General features: G+C 35.7%; 1 protein-coding gene across 1 annotated transcript in view; it reads right to left on the bottom strand.

Moving 5' to 3' along the window:
- The window catches only part of ASB5 (ankyrin repeat and SOCS box containing 5), a 51,533-nt gene extending 31,185 nt beyond the window's left edge, over positions 1-20,348 (bottom strand). Inside the window, exon 1 of the mRNA XM_019749455.2 lies at positions 20,047-20,348. Within this exon, the coding sequence (XP_019605014.1) occupies positions 20,047-20,242 (196 nt within the window). The 5' untranslated portion in view covers positions 20,243-20,348. The remainder of the gene's footprint in view (positions 1-20,046) is intronic.
- Between the last annotated feature and the right edge of the window lie 7,034 nt (positions 20,349-27,382).

The raw sequence follows: 27,382 nt of genomic DNA, 5'->3' as shown, positions 1-27,382 counted from the left end.
AATGTTGCTGGGTATAAAATTTATATATGAAAATTAATTGTATTTCACTATGCCTATCATATACTGGTGGAAAATGAAAAAAACTTAAAAGTTACTATGTAGAGCAGCATAAGACAATTCAGTACCTAGGAATAAATTTTTAAAAATATATGTAAGCCCTCCTCAGGGGATAATTATAAGGCATTACTGAGAGACATTAAAGAAAACCTATATACGAGTAAATGGGAAAATATATTTACCCATTGGAAGGCCAAGTATTGCAAAGATGTGAATTCTTCCTCAAATAAGTGATTGCATAATAGGTTAAATAAATTCCAACAAAAACCCAAATAATTTCTGTGTTTTGTGAACCACAGAAGTTGCTTCTAAAATTGATGTATGTATGAGTATTTCAAATTACCAAGGATAGAAATTACCAAAACTACTAGGAAAATAGAACAAAGTGGGAGGGCTTCCTCTACCAGGTATTAAGACATATTGTAAAGCTATAGAGACCAATAAAATGTGTTATACATCTGTAGAAATGCAACTAAGAATGCACTTAAGCAGACCTGCACATGAATAGATACTACACTTATGCAGTGGGAGTGCTACAGTGACTATAGATTATAGAATGTATGACTGACTTTTCAATAAATGGTGTGAATATAATTGACTACCCACTTAGACAAAAATGGGCATACACCATTCAAAAAATCAATTTCGAATGGATAATATGAAAAGCAAGCTTTAAGAAGAGAATACAGATAGCAGTCTAGTTTCGTTCTTTTGCATGTGGCTTTGCAATACCCCAGCACCATTTATTAAAGAGGCTTTCTTTTCTCCATTGTATGTTTTTGACCCCTATATCAAAAATTATCTGTCCATATATGTGGGTTCATTGCTGGGTTCTCAATTCTATTCCATTGGGCTGCTTTTCTTCTGCTAATACCATGCTGTTTTGATTATTGCCACTTTGTAGTATAACTTGAAGTCAGGGAGTGTGATACCGCCAGACTTGTTCTTTTTTCTCAGGATTGCTTTGGCTATCCCAGGTCATTTGTGATTCCACACAAATCTGATGATTTTTTGTTTCATTTCTTTAAAAAATGCCACTGGGATTTTGATGGGGATTGCATTAAATCTGTATTTTGCTTTGGGTAATATGGCATGTCACCATATACCAAAATTAACTCAAAATGGATCAAAGACCTACATTTATGACCTGAAACAATAAATTGCACAGAATAAAACGTAAGTCCTAAACTTATGGACCTTGGATTCAGAGCCAATTTTATGAATTTGACCTCAAAATCAAGGGAAGTAAAAGCAAAAATAAAAGAATGGGTCTATGTCAAAATAAAGAGCTTCTGAACAGCAAATGAAACTGTCAACAAAACAAAGAAGCAACCAACCAAATGGCAGAAAATATTTGCAAACTACACCTATGATAAGGGACTAATACCCAAAATATATAAAGAACTCATACAACTCAACAATGACAACAAACGAACAATCCAATTTAAAACATGGGCAGAGTGCCTGAACAGATACTTCTCCTAAGAAGACATACAAATGGCCAACAGATATATGAAAAAATGCTCAACTTCATTAGGTACTAGGGAAATGCAAATCAAAACCACAAAGAGATACCACTTCACAACTGTTAGTTAGAATGGCTATCATCAACAAGACAAATAATAACAAGTGTTGGAGAAGCTGTGGAGAAAAGGAACCCTAACATACTGCTGGTGGGAATGTACATTGGTCCAGCCACTATGGAAAACAGTATGGAGGTTTCTCAAAAAATTAAGAATAGAATTACCATGTGACTCAGCAATCCCTCTTCTGGATATCTACCAAAAAAAATCTGAGAACATTTATCCTTATAGATCTATGTACCCCTGTGTTCATTGTAGCCTCATTCATGGTGGCCAAAACATGGAAACAACCAAAGTGTCCTTTGATGGAAGATTGGATAAAGAAGATGTGGTACATATATACAATGGAATATTACAAGGCCATAAGAGAAGATGAAATATTGCCATTTGCAACAACATGGGTGGATCTCGAGATTATCATGATAAGTGAAATAAGTTAGATATAAAAAGTTGAGAGCCATATGATTTCACTCATATGTGGGACATGAAACTGAAAACAACAAGTGAACAAGACAAACAAATGAAAAACCTCATAGACACAGATAACAGTTTAGTGGTTGCCAGAGGGGAAGAGGGCGGAGGGGGTTGTAGAAGAGGGTAAACAGGGTCAAATATATGGTGATGGAAGGAGAACTGACTCTGGGTGGTGAACACACAATGCAATATATAGATGATGTACTATAGACTTGTTCCCTTGAAACCTATATAATTTGACTAACCAACGTTAGCTCAATAGATTTAATAAAAATTAAAAAAAAAGAAGAGAATACAGAAATATACTTTCATTATCTTGAAGTACAGCAGGAGTTTAAAAATAAATTACACAAAAAGTATTAACCCAAATGGAAAAGATCAATACATTTGACTACTATTTTTAAATTAAGAGCTTCTGTGCACCAAAAGAAAAACCATAAAAGGGAAAAGTTTTGCCACAAAAGATAGTTGTATGCAGTTCTTTTGTTTATTTTCATTACGTGTATAATTGTGAGAATATATAAATAACTTCTGAGAATCAACGAAAAAATGACCCATATAATAGATGGCAAAATATTTGTCAAGCATGTCACAAAAGAGGAAGTATAAATGTCCAATAAATGTATGAAAATGGCATTATTCATCAGGGAAATGAAATTTAAACCATAAGATACACCATATACCCCCCATCCCCCGGGTTGGCAAAATTTAATACTAACAAAACCAAATAGCAGCAATAATGGAAAGCAGCATGCATTGCCATACACTGTGGTTTCATTATAGATACAACCATGTTGGAAAACAGCGTGATGCTATCTAAAAAACTGAAGATACACATGCTGTATGACCTGGCAATTCCACTCCTAGAGCTATGCAAACTTATTTGTACTAGATGTTTATAGCAATACCATTCATAATTGCCCCAAATTGGGAAGAGAATTTACAGCATTGAAAATGAATGAACTCCAGGTACACATAACCTTTCCATCATATTGTTCAGTGATAAAAGTAATGCATGAAAGAATATTTAGAGACTGAGTGAATTTATATAAAATTTGAAGGCTAATCCAAACCTTATGCACGTAGATTATAGAATGTATAGGATGTATTCATAGGAGTGAAAACTATAAAGAAAGGCAAGAAAATGATTACTGCAAACATTAATCTCCCTCTCTTTGGGGACAGGGAGAGGGTGTTATGGTTGCAAAGCGTTATCTGGAAGGCTTCTGGGCTTCCAAGAATGTTTGCTATTTCTCGACTTGGGTGGTGGTTAAACAGGTTTCTGCTTTACAATCTTTTATTAAATTCTATAAATGAGTTCCATTCCTTTTTTTCCAGATGTAGCTTATTTTATGATTAAAAAAAATACTAATTAATCAAAAAAGGCCAGCCAAAAAGACTTTAAAGACAAGGAGGTGAAGAGAAAACACATCACCCCAATAAGAGCAGAAGAAGCACGTGCCTCTTCTTAACCTGATGACCTTCATTCTATGCTGCAGTATTTGAAAGCCTCCTTGTTTGCCTTGACTGCCCAAATCTACTGAATATCTGTCCTCTGACTGAGAGCAACAGGGACTTTAGCTCTCCTCTCATTTGTGCTGAGGAGACAATATTCACCTCAATGAAACAAATGGAGCACCCAAGATGACCCAGGGACTTTCTCTGAGTACTGCAGCATGCGCAGTGGGGAGGATGAGAAAACATGGGAGGGAACCAGACTCTGGCGCTGGAGAGCGAAATTGCCAACAATGGGCGTCAACAATTTCGGGTGATCCTTGAAATGAATGAAAGAAAACTTTTCCTCAAGACCACAGGGACTGTTCTAAAATAATTGTCATGGGGTGGCCAGTTAGCTCAGTTGGTTAGAGCGCGGTGCTGGTAGCAACAAGGTTGCCGTTTTGTGAGCTGTGCCCTCCTTAAAAAAATAAAAATAATACATAAAAAAATAATAAAATAAAATAATTGTTATTACACGTTATTTGGCAACTGTCTCCAGTTGTTCTGAATAGTTCAGCTGAGTATAGTTTCCATGTTCTGGAATAGGGCAGGGGAGGTCATGGGTGTGATACATTCACAAAAAGGAACTTGGGTTCTCTGTGGGAAAGCTTCTGTGGTCCAAAAATGATTCACCAACCGTCAAAATAGCATGAAAGAATCATCGTTTTTCAGAGCTAAAAGTAGACTTAGATATCATCTACTTTCGTGATCTGCAAATGGCTTCAAAGACCACTATGAGTTGAAGAGAGCGACTGCAGGGTGTGCCAGTCAAGCATGGGACTCTGTCGTCAAACAGAGCAGCTTCCACTCTAGCAGCTTTACAAATTGAGCTGCCAGGTCATCACCCAAAAAAGGGCAATGGCTTAAAAAACCAGATTCAGAACGCACGGATCTTGCCTCACTCCTTCATTTTGCAGATGTAGAAAGGGAAGTTGAGAGAGGGGAAGTGGTGTTCTCAAAGTCACCCCGAGCATAGCAAAGCAAAACTGGAACCGAGATTGTCTGCTTCCTACTCATGTTCTTTCCAGTGTACGATATTGGTACTTAATACCATGGCAGCCAAATCTAAACCAGTGAGTATAAAGAAGGGAGGGAAGAACACATCTAATAACCAGGAGCTCCTCCATCATAAGGTTTCTGCAAAGATTAAATGAGTTTCTCATTATACATGTTTTGAACAGCCCCTGGCTCGTAACTGAGAACTGAGTTAGTGTTCACTGTTCTCATAAAAAGGATACTTTTCTCATCCTTTTGTTCTCTTTACCCACTTTGTTCTCACAAATGTTCTATTTCCACCAACTGCTAACTTGAAATTTAGAAAAGGACAATGAAATCCATACAAGGAATTAAATCAGCAACCTGTGTTCTCTAGTCAGAGCACAACAGCTGCTGGGAAGAAAATCTGATACGCATCACGTACAAGGACCTAATGTAAGAGCTACTTTACACATAATCCTTCTCCTCCCCATAGTTATAGCCACAAATAGTTTTATCACCACTAGCCATGAGCTCACGGAAGGTTGAGGCATTGGCAGCAGCCAGAGTGTTTTATGTGGATATTTTTCAAGAAAATGAAGACAGAGGTCTACTGGTGTTTGTTTCCACCATGTTGAACATACTTGCAGAAGCAGGTAGGTCTTACACAGAAGGCATAGAAAGTCAGGACTCCCAGGTGTGCTGCCTCAGCTCCAACCTAGTAGGTCAAGGTGGCATCACAGACAGTGGTTGACCAGCTCGACAGGTACGACAGCCTGTCTTTGTCCAACTATCTTCAACCAGGAGGCCTACTCCACACTGTGGGGGCTGCTGTTCTCTTTCCCTTTTGTTACCTTAGTTACTGAAGAGAGTTCCCGACCCTAAAACAGACCATTCCGCCCACTGTAATCGTCTAGCCAACTGTGTATGAAGAAGCCATTTATGTGTCTAGGCAAAAGCAAGATTTAAAACATATGTATTTGTTATCATTGCTACCACTTTGCTCACTAAAACAGATCTGAAAGAATTTGGGGCACAGGAGTAACGTACAGAGTGGCTTGAAGGGTGAAGAACTGAAGTCCAGAGGAAATGTTTTCAGTAGGTATTGATCCTAAGTTTTACATCAGCCATGTCCCTTCTTGTAACACCTTCTACCACTTGACAATTTTCTGATCCACCTTAGAGGAAAAAAGAGAGCCATCTCCTGTCAGTTACAGTTCTGATACCTGGTGTTGGGAGTGCTTTCTGTTTGCTATACACACTTTGAAATACCATATTCAATGTTAAATAAATGAAGAAAAATCATTTAATAGTGTTTGAAAGGTAGCTCAGAAAGTTTAAAATAATAAGAATAAAAATGCATTTACTTAAAATGAGATATAGAAAGGTAAGCAAGCAGCACTCCTCAGCAAAAGGTAAGCAATCTTTGAGTTAATAGGAGATAAAGAAGATACTTGATACTTCGTTCTTGATACCAGCCTTTAACTGGTTCCAATTAAAAACATATAAAGGGTTTGTTTTGTTTGGGAAGGAGGGCTATTGCCAATTCATGAGGCTGACAGGAATCAGGGAGAAGGGAGGGTAAGTCTGATTAAGAAGGGGAAGGAGTGCAGCACATTAGTTAGAGATTTGATTTCTGGACAGTATTGGTTTTCTGTCTTCATTTGTTCTGTGAGAATTAACTCCCGGTGTCTCTCTTTTAACATTTATTCAGTGTGTACAGGTCACACCACTGGGTGAGGCAGAATTAGAATAGGCAGCGTCCTGTATTGAAATTGTAATAAAATTCATGTACTTAAGTTTGAATCCCCTTGCTTTCTCCCTTCCTTTTTCCCTACTTCCTTGATTCCTTCCTTCCTCAAATATTTATAAAGTACCTGTCATGTGCTAGGCATTTTTCTAAGCTCTGAGGATGCAATGAGTCCCTGTCTTCACAAGGCTTATAAGCTGGTAATGACTGGACTTGGTAGTATAGTCAATGTTCAGTTCGTTTGGGATATCACTTGATTGGGAAGAAAGCAACACAGAAAGTATTGAGTCCTTCTGTCTAGCTAGGATTATTACAAAGACCCTGAAAGATAGACTGCAACCCAATACACAGAAAGCCCTGGAAAAAAGTACACTGCTTGTTTCATAACATAATCAAAGAAACAAAATCCCACAAGTGTCAGAAGCAACATCAGTAGCCTGGGGCTCCCGTTCTGACTTTCCTCTAACTCGATCAATCTGTCGAGCAAGTCCCTTTATGTTTTTAAGCTCCTGCTCCCTTCTCTGTAAAAGAAGTATAATACCATCTACTTTGTAAAGGATAGTTATAAGGATAAAAAGGGATAGTATGTAAAGAAAGACTGCGAATTACCATAAAAATATGAGCTATCATCATTAGGAAGTATGAGGTAGGTCATGTGCAGTCAAAGCTAGGGATAGACAATGTCAAAAGACACTCGCTGACCATCCCTATTAAGTTCAATTATAGGACAGTTGAGAAACGAGACTCAATTTATGTTGAAGAAGATGTTTGCTTTTTTTCATTTCTCATCTTCTCCGTGTACAATATTTACCATATATGTACTAGAAAAGCAACACACAGCTATACTTCAACTTAAAGAAAATGTAGCATACGAACATTTTATATTTACAGAATGAATATATTGTTTACTTCCAAAGGGACTTTTAAGTAACAAGTTTACATGGTAAGACAAAAATTCAGTAATTTACTAAAAGCTGTTTTATACACAATTTATAAAGCACAACAATGCACATATTCTGGTCTATATGATCAGTATTTTGCCAATGTTTAGACATAGCTTCAAAAGTACCTAGGATTTAGCTATTTTAAAAAATAGCATTTCTGCTAGAATATTACAATTTTGATATTACAACACAGAACTGGATTTCTATAGCCCGTAAAACAAAAAGCCAGTATTGTGTCAGCAGTGTTATTCCAAAAGCATCTATTGAAGACTAAGAGAGACTGAGCTGCCTTCTGCAAATGTGGAGTCGCCATAGAGGGCTGGCTGTATTGCTCAAAAATGCTACTCTCCAGTTTGTGAAGACATTCCATTTTAAGAAAGTTCTTCGTCCATCATCCTATTCCTGCCTCGTTTGCAGAAGTAACACTTGTTTCTAACTTGAGGTTGAGGTTTGCATCTAGTCATGAATATTGTAGGAGGAAAGCTACCCATCCAACCTCATAACTAACAGCATTAATGTTCCTGTTGCTTGGACCATCACTTTGTTCCCTGATTGTAATGTATGCAGTTTAATGGCCTCATACTGAAGAGAGAACACAAAATCATTATCTGTGATTTATTGTTTTATGGAGAGAGGCTTAGCCACCTTCTGATCGTCCTTGAGTGGCCTGGCAAAGGAGCAAATGTTTCTGCAAGCTCTTGGAGGGAGATTTTGCAAGCCTGTGTATAGGGCCCCAGACAATTTAAAATACTGATAGAGTTTGAGGTAATTCAATGATTCTATGAAATAATTCTGCATCCTTATTTTCATATATAATTCTGCTATTTTTTGAAAAAACATTTATTTTACTCTTTCCTTATAAACAAATTTTAAAAATAACTTTTTATAAGATATGTCCAGTGAAAACCTATGTTTTGCTTGCTTCCTGGAGAGACCAGCTGGCAGAAAGAAGCAGAGAAAATAAAGGAAAAATGCCAAATCCCTGAACTAATTGACTCAGCTCTTCACTGTTAGTGTTGTCACTATTGGTTTTTGCCTTCCTTTTTCAGCTGCCAGGGACCAAGAGAAAAGAAAAGGGCAAGAGGGACAGTTTGGCAGAAGTTAATTAATATCTGTTGGAAGTGAAGCAGCTTCAACTCTTTCTATGGCACCCACTCTAATTACAAGAGTAACCGGTAATTTGCTGTGACATGCCATTACCCATTTCTCATAATGCCCTTCCAGAAAAACCCAGGTTTCCTACGTATACCCATTACGAGGTTTTTGACCAGGTTTTCCCAGGAATACATTTTTTCCCAAAGAATTTCTGGCAAGCAGAGTTTCTTGGACAGAGTAAGATCGTAGAACAACTTTCTGCAAGTAATTTTACGATGCCTCCTCTGAACCAGGCTTTCCGCCATAGCATTCTGGCTAGGTCCAGCGCCATTAGCTGAACCCTCTGCATTTCTGTGCTCCAGTTCTGTGTGATGGCTCAGAATGTCTTGCTTTTTTTTTAGAGAAAATATCTGAAAGACAAGAGTAGCCTAGGTCTTAAAAGCACAACACAAACTGCTTATTTTAGCTTGTGTTTTTTGGAAAATTTTGTATTTTAAATTCTTTTTAAACAGTTAAAAGTCTGTATGGAAAGGACCAGTAGACAGATCAATTGCATGGTTGGCAGAAAGCTGATGAGCTTGAGACTTGATTCTGCCATCGTCCTTGTTCACATGGTGTGAAAGACCAGTAGTGTTACAGGAGGCTGTTTGAGAGGAAAAGCTCAGGAGTCAAAGGGATCTGGGTGGAAAATCTACTTCCTGTTACAAACTGAAAAATTTGACAAGTTATGTAAGCTTTCAGAGCTTCAGTTTGTAATTTTTAAATCAACATATACATAAAACCAACCATTTATGTTCTGAAACCATCTACCCAAAGAGTTAACAGGAGGCTGGGGCCCAATGCTTGCTTAGTACTGTGTTTCCCCGAAAATAAGACCTACTCTGAAAATAAATCCCAGTTAAGATCGTCAGCCAGACAGACGCATTTAGTACATTATGACGATGTTCCAGAAGACGATGACATGACTGTATTTGAATAAATGTAGATTGTTGTACACGAAAAAATAAGACATCCCCTGAAAATACACCCTAATGCTTCTTTTGGAGCAAAAATTAATATAAGACCCGGTCTTATTTTCGGAGATATATGGTAGATAAGTCCTAGTATTAGCATGTGCTTTTACAAACTGTTTAGAAAACACAATTTATTATAATTTCACTATTTTTTCTTATTGATGCTTCTCTGTGTTGCTAAATTGTAGCATTTTGTCCTGTTTTTGAAAATTTTTAAAGGACAATATAAAGAGCTAACATTTATTGAGTGTTAAGTATATGCCAGACACTATGGCAAATGATTTACATAATAAATTATATCTCATATAAAACTCACAATAACCCCTCTGAAATAAATGTCACTATTTCCATTTTACTGATGAAGAAACTGAGGGCGGTAGACTTTAAACAACTTTCCTAAGATGACACAGTTAGTAAGCACTAGAGCCACCACAGAACAATTTGTATGTGGTTAAGTCACTATGTTATCTGTGATGTGATTTTAAACTCCATTTTCCTCTAATGTAAGGTCTTTTATTTATTCCACAAATATTTGCTGAGTTTCTCTAATATCCAAGGCATTATTTTCCCTATATGCCATCGACAGTTATTTCAAAAACCAAGTGACTTTTTTCCTCCTCCAGAATAACAGCACTTTACCCTGTGGTCCTGTTACAATTCAGAATCCAAGTATTTGGCAAGAATCATGTTTGCTCCATGAGCCTTAGATTAACTTCAAAATTCTTTTTTTTTCCCTTTTAATTAACTTCTGTCTTCCAAAATCTTATTTTTTTTTAACAATCAAAATATGCATTACAAAGCTGTAAACCAGGTTTAAGGTCATTTGTGCATGCTTTTTAAAATTAAACTCTACATAATTATAAAAATCTCAATCATTGAATCCAATTAACTTTCATAAATAAAAATTTGTTTAAAAATTTTATCATTACTTCCAGTGAACCCGAAATACTGAGCTTAAACAAATTTCCCTTTCTTTCACATTCTTGGAATGTTACACAATTAGATAGACAAGTATTATTTTAGGACTTAATACTCATTGTACAGGAGGTAGTCTCTCCAACCCAAACCTCTCTTGTTCTGTTGATTTCTTTGAGTCATGGTAAGTAGTCATCAAACTTAGCTCCTATACTAGATTTTACTGGATGAGCTATTTTAGCATAACTACTGGATGTTGAGAAAGGGAGAAATACTCAAATTATCATTTAGCTCCTTTTCTTTTAGTTATTAGAGAGTCACTATGAAGAAGTATTCATTATTCCTCAGACTCAATATATCTGTGATTCTATGTATTTGAACTCTAAAGGAACTAGCACTTTTTCCTTTTCCTAATTCCCCATTCCGGATAATGGCTCAAGAGGGAAATAAGACACAAAGTTTTCAAATAGAGAAATTCATTTGGTGCATCATTTTATTCTAAAAATTACTTACTACTCCCATTTGATGGATGAGAGGAATCGTCCTTTCTCTAATGAGTGAGGTAGAGTTAGAAAACAGATTTAGTTCATAAATCTCCTCGGTGCCTCGTCAAAATGTGTTTGATTGTTACTGAGTTCAGTCACTCAGTCACCATTACTTATGTGCTCCTTGTTTAACTGCTACTATAGTGTGTTGAGACCCCTACAGAGGAAGAACAGCTTCCTTTAGCACTTCCGCAGAAGACTACCTGACTCCATCACCTAACAAGGAACTTTGCAGCATTATGATAGTGAAGAGCAAATATTCCATGGCCAGACCTTAATGTTAATTGCATCATTGTCAGTTTTCATGTAAGTCAAGTTGCACACTTGACGACTAAGTGGAGCCAGTGTTTCTATTTAAGCACATGAATGGCATTTCAGTATTAAATTTCAGTTTGTTTGTACTCTGCCCATAGTTTAAGACTATAAGCCTTCTGGAAAGAGTGTATGCATTTCTGAACGTTTCTATTTTGCCCAGTAGATAATGGTGACATGGGAATTTTAGCTACCCTGATGAAGAGAGGATGCCTTCCTGCCATCTCACATAGTCACACAGATTCCTGAGGGTCCAAAATATTTACTGTTGCTCTAATCCCTGGGAAAGAATGTTGAAAAGATATTCAGGTATGACTCATTTTATAGGGTGGTTAGGTTCTGTAAAGGTGCATGTAACGTACATAATATTTGAAATAAACTAGGACATGTTTAGTTTGAAATATTATTTTATCCTTTTCTTTAACAAAAAAAATCTCTCTTACAACCCAGCTTCTGAAGTTTCACCAAAAAAGGAAGGGAGGGAGGGAGGGAGGGAGGGAGGGAGGGAGGGAGGGAGGGAGGGAGGAAGGAAGGAGAGAAGGAAGGGTAAGTTTGCTTAGGACTGTGTAAACTTTTGACATTTTTACTTTACCAGCTGCATAAAGAACAAATCATTCATCCTTTCCGGCCTTCTCTTAGCAACATTACAAAGCAGATCATTGGCTTTTTAGACTGGAAATGCCCAAAGAATATCAGGTCTGGGAGGGAGAGACTTAAGAAGTCTCATAAGGTATTACACCGTTAGCACTTCCAGGTGGCTTGTGTTTAAACAAATCCACTCTGTAAAATTTAGGTCAAAGCATAACATATATTAGAATGATCTTTTTTCTCACTTCTATAATCTGCCATTGGTTATTGTGAGATAGGATTTTAAAAATTGTCCACAAAGTAGATTTAGGAGTTTTCTAGAACGGTCTCAGGGACAGAGAGATTAGGGTGGTAAATATATACATATATATCCACACCTACGTATATGTAAATATACATATATCCTTCTATGTACATATTGCACATAATAGTGTGCCAGGAACAGAGCAGGTATCTAAGTATTTACTGAGCTCAAGTAAATTCAAAACTGTATCACTTATGTCAATTAATAAGAAAAATAGCTTTTATTTTAATAAATTACTATTTTATTTTATTTTAATAAATGACCATTTTCTAAAAGAAGTAAATTGGAAAGCAGAAGGTCAAGACCTAGTTTTCATTCTTTCACTGTCCTTATTAAATGAAAGATTTAGAGTTGACTATAACAATGTCACCTATCAATATGTACAAAATTCATTTTGAAAATTTTCACCAAAATATGTGTCATTTGTCAAAAAGCTTAGTGGGCGAGCAATGAGCATACTTGTTTTTCCTCAAAATAAATTATTTTAACAATAAAACTCTGAGCCTTTAGGTAAAGATTTACACAGAAGGTATATGAGTTAGAAATAGCAATAATAATAATAGGTTGAGAGGTGAAAAGTAAATAGAAAGTGAAAGCAGGAATTCGAGAAGCTTTCAAGCATGATGAATAAGGATCCGTGCATAATTATGGGAGAGAACGTGCATGTTGTTGGTACAGCTTTAATTTAACTGACATCCCAGGCAGAAGTATTGTTTATACTCTCTCCTCTGTGCTCCCATAGCACCTTTAACCTTGTGAAGTCGGACTTATCACACTTTTAAATGACTTTGTTATCTCTCTAGCTCTCTCACACACCTTTAGGAAAGGGACTGCAGTGTGTTTGTAAATTTTATCCTCTATCACAGGAGGCCTTTGACAGGGAGATACACAAGTAAATACTGTAAGTGATAAATGTGCCAATAATTGAATAACTAAAGGGAGGAAGAGAGGAACAAAAAGGAATGAGAAGAATATGCCTAGGAAAACCGATCCCACCTAAGCTACAATCAGCTCTGCCAAGTTCCTAAATCCCAAAAATTCATGCATTAATACATTAAAATGACAGTCTTTTGTAATTTGGCACTTTGTCCTGAGATTCCATTCTTAACTTAGTATCGTAATAATTTCTCCCCAAAAAAGTGCTCTGACATATCTGAAAATGAGTAGAGCTTGGGCAAAATTAAAATATCTTTTACAAAATTTTTGTAGCACTTTTGATTATAATGTCATGTCTTTTGTGATAGTAGAACGGTTCTATTGATTCAAATTATTCTTATGTGGAGTTCTACCTAAGTATAGATAATGTGTCTAAAACTCTCTTGTCTTAAAGGTATTTTTATACCTTTATATAATGAACACCATGAAAGAGGTCCTCCTACAGATTTGTCTCTTGAAATCTTTCACTGCTGAGATTCTGAGCACTGTTCCTAACATAGCTAACCTCATATACAATCAACACTGCAGCACCAAAAACCACATGAAACAAGTTGTTCCTCGGAAGCAGGTATAATAAGTGTCACTGCTGCTGCCATCAAATTCCTAAAGTTGTTTTCAGACCTAAGATGGACTTTACTGATGGAGAAAAATTGATATTACATTATATAAAATTCCAAATTCTTTTCCTATCCAGGTTACACTATTCTCCAAATGAGAACTTTAACTTATGGTGACACGTTTACACTGCAGCCTATTTCCAAGTGTCTACGATAGACTCGTTCCAAAGAAAAATAAATAAAAAATGTATGCTTAATGGCAAACCTAAAACCAAATTTATGAAATCACAAGTACAAATATTTCATCCGATGACTCTACATCCATTCCATATTCTATATAAACTCTTAACTGTGAAAGAAGTTCCTGGAGAGGTTTGGTGTCACAAGATTGTTTTTCAAGCAGCCTCACAGAGACATTAATTACCTGGATGAATTTTCCACAGACTAGAATTTGGTCCATGTCCTTGCAGGCTTGGAAACTTGATCTATCAGCAAAGCTGGAGCAAATTTACATCTCAGAGGTGGATTTACAACTCAAAGAGCACAAAACACTAGGATGATATATCATGATGCAAATACATTAATTTATAATAAGAACCATCTGTCTCAGATGGACTAAAACACTGCTGGGGCAAGCTAGCACATTTTCTTTCTGTGGACAAGTCATACTCAGAGGTTAATAACTGATGATGAAAAAGCCAGACAAAGGGAATACATTAAATAAGTCAAATACAAGACAAGAATTAAGATTCTAGTTCTACTACTTCCTGATTTACCCTGATGTTTCAGAGAGAGACGCAAGCCACCACATCATCAAGTAGCCAAAGATCTACTTCTTTGCAATTGCATTGGCTGGGAGTGCGGACTCCCCGGTGTGGCTAACTAATCCCTCTTCTGACTGACGTATTTTTCTTTAGATATCTTAAATCCAATCCTGGCAGACAATCAGTTCCTAAGGTAACATTTATTATCTTTGGCAGTACTATTTAAAGAAATCATCAGATTCGTTCATTTTTCTTTTCTTCTTTTATTTATTTATTTTTGTTGTTGTTGTCATTTTTCTTCTCTATTCACACTGGCACCAACAGACAAGTCTAGGTCCTCACTTCCTTATGACAGGGGCCTACTGGTCTACCCACTTAAAACCTGTCTCATCGCCCAACTTCAAAGATAACTCCTATATAAATTTACCTTAAATTTGGGTTTTACATCTTTTCCCATTTTCCAACCTTCACTCATACCAGAAACGCTCACTGACTCCTACTGCCTTCATGTTAAATTTGAATTGCTTAGCTTGCCATTCAAATTCCTCCACATCTTGCTCAATTTATTACCATTTTTCAATACTGTGAAACTACTACTCTACTCAAATCTATTATCTCTTCATATTCTATGTGCACCCCTAAATTCATGTTTCTATTCATTCCTGGGGTCAGCTCAAGATCTACCTTCTCCAAAAAAGAAACATGTCCCAAATGAAAGATCAGAACAAAGCTCCAGAAAAAGAAGTAAACAAAATGGATGTAAGCAATCTATCAGATGCAGAGTTCAAAACACTAGCTATGAGAATGCTCAGTGAGCTCAGGGAGAACTTCCACAAAGAGACAGGAAACATAAGAATGGAGATAGAAAACATAAAAAAGAACCAGTCAGAAGTGAAGAGTACAATAACTGGAATGAAGAATAAATTAAAGGGAATCAATAGTAGATTAGATGAAGCAAAGAATCAAATCAGCGATTTGGAAGATAAGGTAACAGAAAACACCCAATCAGAACAGCGAACAGAATTTTAAAAAATGAGGATAGTTTAAGGGGCCTCTGGGACAACATCAAGCATACCAACATTTACATCATAGGGGTATAAGAAGGAGAAGAGAGAGAAAGCAAGGAATTAAACATCTATTTGAAGAAATAATGCCAGAAAATTCCCTGACCTGACAAAGGAAATAGACATAAAAGCCCAGGGAGCACAGAGAGTCCCCCCAAAAATGAACAAAGAGGCCCACACAAAGACACATCATAATTAAAATGCCAAAGGTTAAAGACAAAGGGAGAATCTTAAAGCAGCAGGAGAAAAGAAGTTAGTTACCTACACAGGGAGCTCCCATAAAACTATCAGCTAATTTCTCAACACAAACTCTTTAGGCCAGAAGGGTTTGGCAGGAAATATTCAAAGTGATGAAAAGTCAGGACCTACAACCAAGATTATTCCACCCAGCAAAGCTATCATTTAGAATGGAAGGACATATAAAGAGCTTCCCAGACAAGAAAAAGCTAAAGGAGTTCATCACCACCAAACCATTATTACAAGGAATGTAAAAGGGACTTCTTCAAGATGAAAAAAAGGATAAAAAATATGAATAATAAAATGGCAATAACTATATACCTGTCAACAATTACTTTCAATGTAAATGGATTAATTGCTCTAATTAAAAGACATGGGGTGGCTGAATGGATAAGAAAACAAGATCCTTACATATGCTGACTACAAGAGACTCACTTCAGATTGAAAGACACACAGAGACTGAAATTAAAGGGATGGAAAAAGATAATTCCTGAAAATGGGAAGGGAAAAAAAAAGCTGGGGTAGCAATATTTATATATAAAAAAATAGACTTTAAAATAAAGACTATAATAAGATACAAAGAAAGTCCCAGTAATTCCACTTCTGGGTATTTACCTGAAGAAACCCAAAACAGTAAAACGAAAAGACATATGCATTCATATGTTCATTGCAGCATTATTTACAGTAGCCAGGATATGGAAGCAACCTAAGTGTCCATTAATAGATAAGTGGATAAAGAAGATATGGTACATATATACTAGAATATTACTCAGTCAGACAAAAGAATGAAATCTTGCCATCTGCAACAATGTGGATGGACCTAGAGGGTATTATACTAAAGGCGGTTAAGTCAGAGAATGAAAAATACCATATGATTTCACTTACATGTGGAATTTAAGAAACAAAATAAACAAACAAAGAAAATGGAAATAAACTCCGAGATACAGAGAACATTTTGATGGTTGCCAGATGGGAGAAGAGTTGGGGGTATGGATGAAAAGGGGGAAGGGTTGAAGAAGTACAAATTGGTTGTTACAAAATAGTTATGGGGATGTAAAGTACAACATAAGTAATCTAATCAATAATATTGTAATAACTACATATGGAGTCAGATGGGTACTAAACAGAAGGATCACTTTGTAAGTTATATAAATGTGTAATCACTATCTTGTACACCTGAAGCTAAAATAATATTGTATGTTAACTGTAGTTGAAAAATAGAAACACTATTAAAAAAAAAATGTACCTCTTCCATGAAGATATCTCTCAAAGTCCAAATCTGAAACTGACTTTCCATTCTTTACATTCTTTTGGTATTTAGTGTATCTGGAAAGTAATTATTATGTGTCAATATACTATCTCCTCAATTAGAATAAACTACTTACAGATGGAAACCGTACATTTTCACCTCTGTCATATTCTGATTCTTTAGTTCCTTAATATTAGGGGTTCACAAAAAAAGTAGGTGCTTAGCTCTGGCCCTGTCTCTTGTAGGTAAAAATACTGAACTTCCTTCAGAGCCTAGGATAGAACTGGAAAAGTATTACCTTTAACAGGGACAGGAGCTGCCTCTTGAGGTGTCCTTGGGATATCAGTAATTCATGGCTTCTTCTAGACCCTTAGAGTGATTTCAGAAAATCAATGCACTACCCCACATCCTCATTTGCTTTCTGTACTGTTTGATATTAGAGTTGAAAACACCTTTCAACTTCTATTAGTCTCACTGTCAGTCTCAAAGTAAGATTGTTAAGCTTTAAAAATAGACTAGACCTCTGTCATATAGAGATTGTCATCAGAGCATTAAACAGCAAGAACAATACAGGAGGTAGTTATATAGAAAAGTGTAAGAAATAGGCCCCTGGAACATGATGGTGGAGATGATAAAAGTCATTGGTACAAAAAATGAAAAGCAGATTTGTTAGGTTTATTGGAATAGCAAAGAGATTGAGAAGAAAGCAACCTTAGCTATTTTAGCTACCATTCGGCTTTTCAGTATTCTTGTGTAATCATACATTGGTTGGAGTCCTGATTGGAAAGTGCTTTAAAAAGACCTCCCAACATTTGTCTAACACAATGAATTGATTTGCAAGAGTATCTAGGAAGACATAGTTTCTTTCATTTCGTACCACAGCACTGCTTCTTGTGGGGAGGACATCCAGAATGTTGTCAACAGGGTCTTCTGTAATTATGAAAGACATGAAAATACACACATCGGCTTATATTTCACAGAATTTGGCAACCCCGCATCAGAAATGTTGGGGAACAATCTGGCTAAGTCTTGAAAGCAGGAAGGAGAAACCTAATTCAAAGTGGAGTGAAGGTGATAATCTTTCCCAGGAAGGAGGAAATTGCCAGATTAAACAAAGACAATTAAGCCTGATTAGTTAATTATAAAAATATAATCAAAATAAAAAAGTTTAATTGTAGTAAATGAAAGAAAAAGCTATATTAAAATGGAGAAAATAATAATTTCCTGGACAAGGAAGAATTTATTTTTAGAGGTAGGAAATCAAGAAAGAGTTGGAAGGTACTTGATTGTCTTCCTAATATTAAAAAAAACAACAACAAAGGAGGCTAATTATGCTTATTGAATAAAAATTATCATAATATATTGTATTGCTTAACATATAGATTAATTGAAGATATTGGAAGACAGAATTTTGTGAAATAGATCTAACATTAAAAACAACACAAAACAAAAATTTTTTAAAAACTTTATACTCCCAGGAAAAGTGTTTTCTATTAGTGAGTGTTAATTTCTTTCCTTTTTCAGACATAATCTTAGAATTCTAATATAGCTTCACACAGACTTATAAAATTAGACAGGAGCATGGAAGCCATTTCATGTATTCCACTAACTTCCCAGCTTAAGTACACATAGATCGGAGTAAAGAGAGGACCAGTGTTCCTTTTTATTTGTAAATACGTGCAAATAGGAGTTTTCATAGCTTCTTCTTAAACCCTTGTCAATTCACACAAAAAATGTGGATCTTTAGCCCATATTTCATATTTTTATGCACAGCAATTCAGTAGACAAGATGTATGAAGTGATAATGTATAGGCTGCCCCTGAGAGTGAGCTTCAGGACCTTACGATCATAGCATCTATTTAGTCTTGTATCTAGAAATCTGTCTTTGTTTTAAATCTAATCTTTTATGTTTGCTGTTTTTAAAACAAAATATTCCACTTACCAACATAATGTATGCCACATTTAAGTAGTTATACCTGGTCTGAAGCAGAGCTGGTGAGTGAAAAATTAAATACCACCTATTTCCTCTAGATACCACCTGCCTTGTGCGAATTTCATACTGACATTTACATTTTCCTCATTCTGAATGAGTACATAAAGTCCTCACTTCGCATAAGAAAACTCTCCCTTGGGCAAAATATATTCATTATCTACCTCACACACCAAAAAAGTATTTTCTACCTTCACTCACCTTTCCATGTACCTACAGAGTAACCTAGATTTAAAATGAATTTTCAAAAATTGAAAAATGTAGGAAAACAGATTTTAAGAAGGCAGCTTTCTACTCAAATATTCTTTTATATTACATTCTTTATATGATAACATATTTTGATTCTGAAATTTTAGGTTACTTTAGAAGTATTTTGAGCTCTGAAAAATGCTTGCCTGCTGATTTCCAAACCAGAAATTAATCAAAAGACTATAAGAAATTAAAAATTCACCTTGACATCCACCATCAGAACTGCTTTTATTGTACAGAGTATCAGTCCAATAGAGTGTGAATGGTTTTACAACCTTTAAAGTCTATGGTTGAAATTATTGTTTCTCATTTGGCCTCACATTCCAATTTCTTCTAAGAAACATGGATAGATATACTTGTCTGCACGCACATAACATTTGTTAATTCATGTTCCTATCCTCTTATACCAACTTTTTACAAATCGAGCAAAGCAACAATTCCATCAGGAAAATGCATGCCATAACTCTTAATATTGACACATTGTGCTTTATGTTTAATCAAGTGGTTAAGCTTGGAAAAAGAAAAGTTGTGAAAGACAAAAATCTTCTCTTTTTAATAACAATTATTTTACATATAACTATTTGAATTAAAAATAAAAATTTGTGTACATGTTAAAGGACAATTGAAGCCTCTAAAACTATGGCTTGGCAAATGAAATGTTTAAAGTTTTCAAACATTCATGAGTAAAAAATGTATATCTAATACTATGTTTCCATTCATCTATTTCGCAATGATACCTCAATTTTATTAATCCAGATAGTTACACAGCAAAGTAATTTTCTTTTTTATTAGATCATGAAATGAGTCAACAAATATTTTCTGCAACAAGAAGTTTATAGAATATTCACTTTGAAGCAGCCCATAAAGAACATGCGATGTTTTCTGGGACTGTGGCTGAAACGATACTTAAACTTCATTTGAAACAAGAGGGCATTGCCATCAACGTACCTTGTCCTTGGGTTACTCCGTAAAATTCAGCTGCTATCCTTGCCGCTTCCTTGCGGTTTCCTTTCACAATGTAGAAATGACTAAGGATGGCCAGGCTGATTTTCACAAAAAGCTTAAAACAGAAAAGTGAAAGTATCGTAAAGTAGACATTGGATAACTGTTGAGCGAATGGTCGGCTTTCTTCTAACACCGACATTGCTGCACACGAATCTGTGGCCGTCTTTAGTGAGAGCCAAGTCTCAAATGTGCCTGGCTCTCCTCCGAGATGCCCCTGAACAGCTGGTCCTGAGGAAAGAAAATATCAGCTGGTAATGATGCCTCCAGCTCAAAATATTTATACTGTCCATAAAAGTTCCTCACAAACGCTGATTGGTCTGACAATATTCCAGGGAAACGACTGCAACACGTGCCTGATTTGCAAGACTCTTGACTTTCCATTCTCAAAATAAATAAACACTCTGCCTCTCTGCTCAGAATTTCAAAATCTAGGTATTGAAATTTATGTACAGATTATTTTCTCCTTTTTTTTTTTTTTTTTTGGTATCTAATGAGCATAAACACTTTGAAGACTTTGTGTGTGTGGGTCCTGTTGTTAATTTCAATGATATTCACAATAGCAAGGTAAAATTAAATCCATCAATTTAAGCCTTTAAAACGGTCCTATTTGTAGATAATGAGCTAAATCACCAAACAGTCCATGACGATGATCTTAACGACTACTCATCAAAGTATCCAATTATGTTGCTTTAACTGTTGTCAGAAAAAAAATTTTTTATACATGGATTGACTAGAAAGCAATAGAATAATAATTTCAGACTGTTCATTCATCCAGTGAAAAGTCCTCAAGCAATTACTATGTGTCAAACAATTTTCTGGATGCTGGGGAGTCAAAGAAAAAATGAAACGTCCCTGCCACAAGGATTTCATAGTTTAGAGGAGGAAAAAGACAAGACATCAAACAAATCCAGGTGAGGACAGCATATGATGGGAGCACAAAGAGTCAGGGAAGGCTGCCTGGAGGAAGTGGCAGCTACAAAGAATTATCAAGTAACATAAGTGTTTCAATCTAGACTGCCTCAAACCAAGCAAAACAATATACTTTTTAGGCCTGTAATCTTTGTTAACCCCAATTTGATTTATTTTATGAATGAAATGCAACTGTTTATAAGGGCATTCTTAGGCAGGCTATATTTTTAAAAGCCATAAGAAGAGAGTGGTAATATTTTGGTACCTTAGCCAAAAATAATATACCAAAATATAAAATGGCATATTATACAGGGACGTTATTTATACATTTATATGACCAGGTTTGGGGCCTGTTAATTGATGCATTGTTTCCCAAATCTTCTGAGAAGCTCCAAGATAACAAATAATAAAAAAGACATAAGAAAATAGAAATGGCTCCTTTTGGAATAAATGAGCATATCCATGATTGGTCATATTAGTAAGCATTGGGTGCTTATCTGCCTTGGTGTATGCTTTTTATGCTGGGTATCTTATCTGACTGGACTGATTTACATAAATATTCCTAAGACAAAGGAGACATTACTGTAAACTAAATATGTCAAATAAAGCAGACTTCTTCTTTCCCAACTAGTTGAGTGGTTCCTAGAAAAATAAATTAAGTCGTTATATTAGAAATAAATCACTGAGCTCTTTATAAAACTGGTCCTTGGTATTGCTTTCACACGCAGAGAACTAGACTGAGTGGCCATTAATTGGACCCAATGTGCTATTTCATATGTGCTTTGGGAATCAATGAAAATTAACTTCAAAGTATTGCAGATAAGTAACTAAATGTTCTTCTCTCTCAGTTGTGGTGAGATTGTTCCAGTTAAGTAGTTCCATGACCATCTCCTCCAGTTAGTCTTCCCTTTGGCACTGTGATGCATGACTACACACGGGCGAGGCATGCCATGGACAGCTGGACCATCACAATGCTCTGAGTCAGTGCGCTGACTTCCACTTCGGTGCTTTAGAATTATGAATAAATCCTGCCTAAGTCACACCAAAGTGTCCATCTAATGTTTCACTCCTTCCTCTTTACCAGTAAATACTATTATAAATAATTATCTCCACATTAGCTAATCGGGCATGGATTCTTTTGGGTTGAGAAACACTTTCATTTGCATAAGGCTGCTATCATTGGACATTGCATTTAAATCTCTATAGTTTTACTACTAGAAAAATATTACTGTCCAATATTTAGGACTTTCTGTCAAAATGTCAGGTTTTATTTTAATAAGTTTCTTGATACTCACCTCCATTTTCTGTGTTGAGATGTACTCTCTTTAGGCAATTTTTACTATCATTAGTATCATTAATCATTAAATAAAACTTAAGGTTAAATAAAATAACTCACAGTAAGTGAACTCATCAAATATAAATGAGACGCTGTATTTCTCACATTATAGACTCTCCCAAATAACACCATGAATAACTTTATTAATATTTAAGAGACAAATGAAAAGTATTGGGTTGCTATTTTCCAGGCATTAGCTTTTTCTTAAAAAATAAAATAATGATTAGTAATTTAAGTGATTTATTGAGATAATACTTTAATAATTTACATTGTTGAGAAGGTGTGGTAGTGGGATTTGGTTGCTAAACCAGTAAATCCTAATTGTCCTAATTTTGTTAGTTTCAATCCATCAATCAAACCAAAATTGAGCTCAACAATTGTATTTCTACAATGGGTGATGTGAGAGAAGTTTAAAATACAGGAAGAAATCAGTTATTGCAAGTCCACTATATGCTACATGTTTTACAAAAATCTTCTCATTTACTATCTCTATCTCAGAGGGGTGAGTATTATGATTTAATTTTAAAGATGTAGAAAGTTGGGTTCAGAGAACTTTAATGATCTATACAAGTTCATTATAAGCAATAGCACTATTTGAACATAGTCCTGACTCTAAAATACATGCTCAAGTTACTGCTCATATTTTCTATTTTTAAGCACTTACAATCTGAATATGCAAGTATGATTTATGCATACAGAGAATGAGACAGAGTCATCCAGATTCACACACACACACACACACACACACACACACACACACACTGAAGAGATTAGTCTGAGATTGTACATAATCAGGTACCTAAATTAGTATCTAAATGAGTAGGGCTGGCTATATGTGATGATTAAATGAGATGGAATCTCGTGTGTCCTCAAGAAATAAGGAAAAGCTTCATGACTAGGCTAATACTTTTGGATTATTCAAAGCTAAGAGCTGGTGAGTGAATCCCATAAAAATAACAGAGAGGAAGCAGATAGAGGAGCCAAAAAATAGGGTAGTCAAAAGTTAGTACATTGAAAACGCTGACTGTTCAAAACATGGTTAAATGACTAAGAAGAAAAAGAGTAAAGATAAAGAAAAGGATATTAGGTTTGGCCAGAGGAGTTCACTGGTGACTTTCAATTCAGAATTTTAATAAGATGACGGAGTGGGAATCAGGACAGCAGTTTGAAGGAGTGATCCTAAAAGCAACTTCCAAAGAAAAAATGACTTCTTGGCTTCCTCCTATTGTCACCTTTCTAGGTACTGGCTCTGCTCCTCTCCACCATATGGATGTCCTTTCTAAGGCTACCCTGGGACTCCCAACCTTTCTCCTTTCAAATCTCTTGCTGTCCCTCCTCTTGCATCCTAGGGTAATACATGAATTGGCAATTTTTCTTGTTGTGTTTGAGAGATTTAGTTTCATGTCATTGAGATGTTGAATACATTAATGACTTTCAAATGTGGCCGTTAGTCTTTAAATTCTCATAGAAGAGAGTGTCTCATTTCCAGAGATTATGGTGTTCAATTATTTTAACTTAGCTACAGTATCGATCCAAGTCATTAGATTAAAAATGTCGATGGGACATAATAAAAATTGCCTGTTTCTAGTGCTTTCCAGCTGATAAATCTTAGTCTTAGCATTGTGGATGAAAAAGGGACCATATACTAAACCTGACAAACTCATAGGAGGCCTGCATGGTGGGCCTTACAAACTCAGAGACCAAAAATAACCACATAGGATCGTCTGAACATAAAAATTCCTAACTAAAAGCAAGTCATGGCCAGTAGTCACATCTTAGACCTACAGCTTCCTTGACAAAGGTCAGTCTTTACCTCAAGCGAGCCTGTCTATTTCTATTGTCTTTTTGCATCTAGGATAACATACCTTTGAAATGTCGAGTAATCTCCTTTTCCAGACCCCTCAAGGCACAGCCCATTACACCAGAGCAGAGACCACAGAGCCCCTCATTGTTATCTTGTAGCCTGCATACCATTTCTATGTGCTGTAAATGTAAATTATTAATATTAACTCTCCTATACCTACCCACCAATGCAAAAGAAGTATGTGTGTCTCTCTGTTTTACTTTTTATCCAATCCCAGAGATTCCCTCCTCCCTTGCTTTGCTTTCTCCCACCCGTTTAATCTACCATCAATGGATTTCATGTAACCTTTCTTAAGTCTCCTCCTTTTATTCTAATGTCATTCTCCAGAGCATTTTGTCAATTCATTGAAATTTTGCTTCCTGGCAATTGTCATCAGTTTGGCTCAAATGAACTCATGACAATTCTCTATAGGGTTAGACGTTCCTTACGTCAACAGCGTAAGTATTTTTACACTGACCATATTGAAATGACCATTTCTTTTTTTTTTTTTTTTTAACATGATCCCTTATTTTCTGGTAGAAATTTCAAGGCTCTAATTGACGTTTTTATTCCTATTATTCAAAAACCAAAACCAAAAACCAAAACAGAACTACAGGTATACACTTCAAATGGCACGGTTGCTAATGTTCAGTACAATTGTGGGCATCTTCCCAGCCCCAGACCAGGGTTTTGAGGAGAATTTATACACAGTCAATACAAACTGAGAAGATCATTTGCTCATAAATCTGAAGGTCAATGGTAGCTTGATGGCTCACTGTTGAGCTCAAACACCACTGAAAATATAACCCTCATTTTTTAATTTTGTAAAGTCTCGTGAGAAGAAATAAAAGCAAATGAAGTTCTTAGCTGTTTAGAATATACTAGAACCATACATGTTTAGAATACATAAGAGTTTGAAATAAAAACAAAAGTTTACACTTTAAGCTGAAATCCTTAAAGGGAATTAACAACTGAATTTAGCCTTATCTCCATTTAGTAGATTCTGTAGATTCTGTTTAGTTTATCCCAGAAGCTGAATTCATGGAAATAGACACTTCACAAAGGTAAACCACAGCATGTTGTCATAACTCCTGATACAGACTTTAACTTTGTGATGTAATGCTCCTGTCTTAGAAAATTAATGCATTCACAGCAGAACTACAGGTACTGATGCCTCTGGTTCCTATTAGATATCTATAATTATTGATGAAGGATAAACTCTCATAGAGATTTTAATAATCGCCATAATTATCCGTATGATTTATATGATTAGTTGGGATGAGTTGCTATTCTATAGTTTGACCGTGCTACTTGGTAGTAAATTCTTTTTTTTATAATTTGTCTTTTTTTCTTTTTAATTTTGCTTTTGGCCTCTGGCCATACTTTCTGTATAATGGAACAAAAAAGTAATTTCTGCTAGCATTAATGATAATACATAAGTAAAGTAAAATGTTATACACAAAGTTGTCATTTACTTAGATTTCATGCAGGCTCTTTGAGGGAAAGTTGCAGGCTTTCTCCAAAACTCAGAACAGCTTCTATCCTAAAAATTGAGTCACTTTAAACAGCACACATTGTGGTCAGCCCTAACTAGAGGTTGCCTTATGTTAAACAGATTCTAGTTATGTATGTACAGTCCTGGAAAACTTGGCTGAAAGCTGGTCGCTCTCCATATTTGACGGTTTAAAAAAATAGATTCCATTTTAAAATTAATACACACTTACTGATACTAGATACCAAATTCTTTTCCAGATAGTTTATCCATTACAATGAAGTTGGGTTCTTTTTGGTTTTATTTTTCTTGCAAACCCAGAATTTTTTAACAGGATCATACATCCCCCAACCTCAGTCCATGTACCTGACCCCCTGGCCCCAGAAAAGGACATCTGACCAAACTAAGCCAGTGAAAGCTATTTCTGGGACATCTGCTGAAGTTTTTGAGAAAGACACTCTTACACTACAGGGGAAGTTAAGATGGCAAGCTCTAAGCCTAATGAGTTAGTCAAGAAATAGCCTGCCTAGGAAGTAAGCCATTAAGAAGGAAAGCAGAGTGGAGATTTGGAAAGGTAGCATCATGATGTCTTCATTTGAATACCTGCATCTAGTTGTACCTGAAACAGCCGGAACTGACAGTACATGGATTTGACAATGATGTGAAACAAATTCCTTTTAGTTGTTAATTAAACCAATTTGAATTGGGGTTTCTCTCACGTTTACAGAAAAAGTCCTGATATATTTATATTTTCTGGAGTCCTTATAAAGAAATTATGAAGTAGGTACCATTGTCCCTTCGGCACTACAGATGAGAAACAGGGACTTAAAGAAGCTAAGTAATTTATCCAAGATTATACCCCTTAAAGTGGAAGTGCTGGGATTCCAGCCTGAGTTTTTCTCCCTGCAATTCTTCTCATGTTACTGTTCATAGGTTAGAGTCGAAACATTCAGATTGTCTAGTTCACTCATGCTCATCCCACTCTATCACACACTGTGATTTTACAGCATACACTTGTGCCATGTTTGGGTTATAAATAGTCTGGCTAAATACTTGTGTCTTTCATTGGGCTGAAGCTAATGGGCCCCACTCACATCTTTGGTGAAGACTTTCACTATTTCATTGTTTTGAAGATTCAAAGAGTGGACCACATTGGAAGTGAGATGATGTCTCAGTAATCCTTCAGGTACTTCTACCATGACACTTGTATCAGCATTTGTATATATACACATTTAGGAAAGAATAATTATAATTTCTTCAAAGAAGGAAAACATACCAATGACCCTGGGATGTGGCTAATAAAATTGGGGTCTGTGAATGACCCTTTTTAGGATTGTAAGATTAGGGTCTTTCTATCTTTGAGAGCATTGGAACTGCCTTGCATGCTCACCGTTCAAATACATTTTTTATCTCCAATTATGAGCCTCATGATAAAAGGATCTACCTCACATTTTTGTTTAAATGCAATAACACATAGGACTGTATGCATCATGATAAGAACTCAGCAAATATTAGCTATATATAATGATGTCTATTATTTTGTTAATTAAATTACTTAAATTAGAATCTGTTGTCTGGTAGGCACTAAGATTTTGTTCTGTGCTAATCCAACTAAATGTTCAATTTCCAGTAGTACCATACTTTGCCAACTATACACATGTACTTATATAAAAGAAGTCTACCAGACTCCCTCTGGTGT

This window comes from Rhinolophus sinicus, linkage group LG04, assembly GCF_036562045.2.
Source record: "Rhinolophus sinicus isolate RSC01 linkage group LG04, ASM3656204v1, whole genome shotgun sequence".
Taxonomy (NCBI): domain Eukaryota; kingdom Metazoa; phylum Chordata; class Mammalia; order Chiroptera; family Rhinolophidae; genus Rhinolophus; species Rhinolophus sinicus.
The sequence above is the reverse complement of the archived record's forward strand: the minus strand, read 5'-3'. Positions and strand labels throughout refer to the sequence as shown.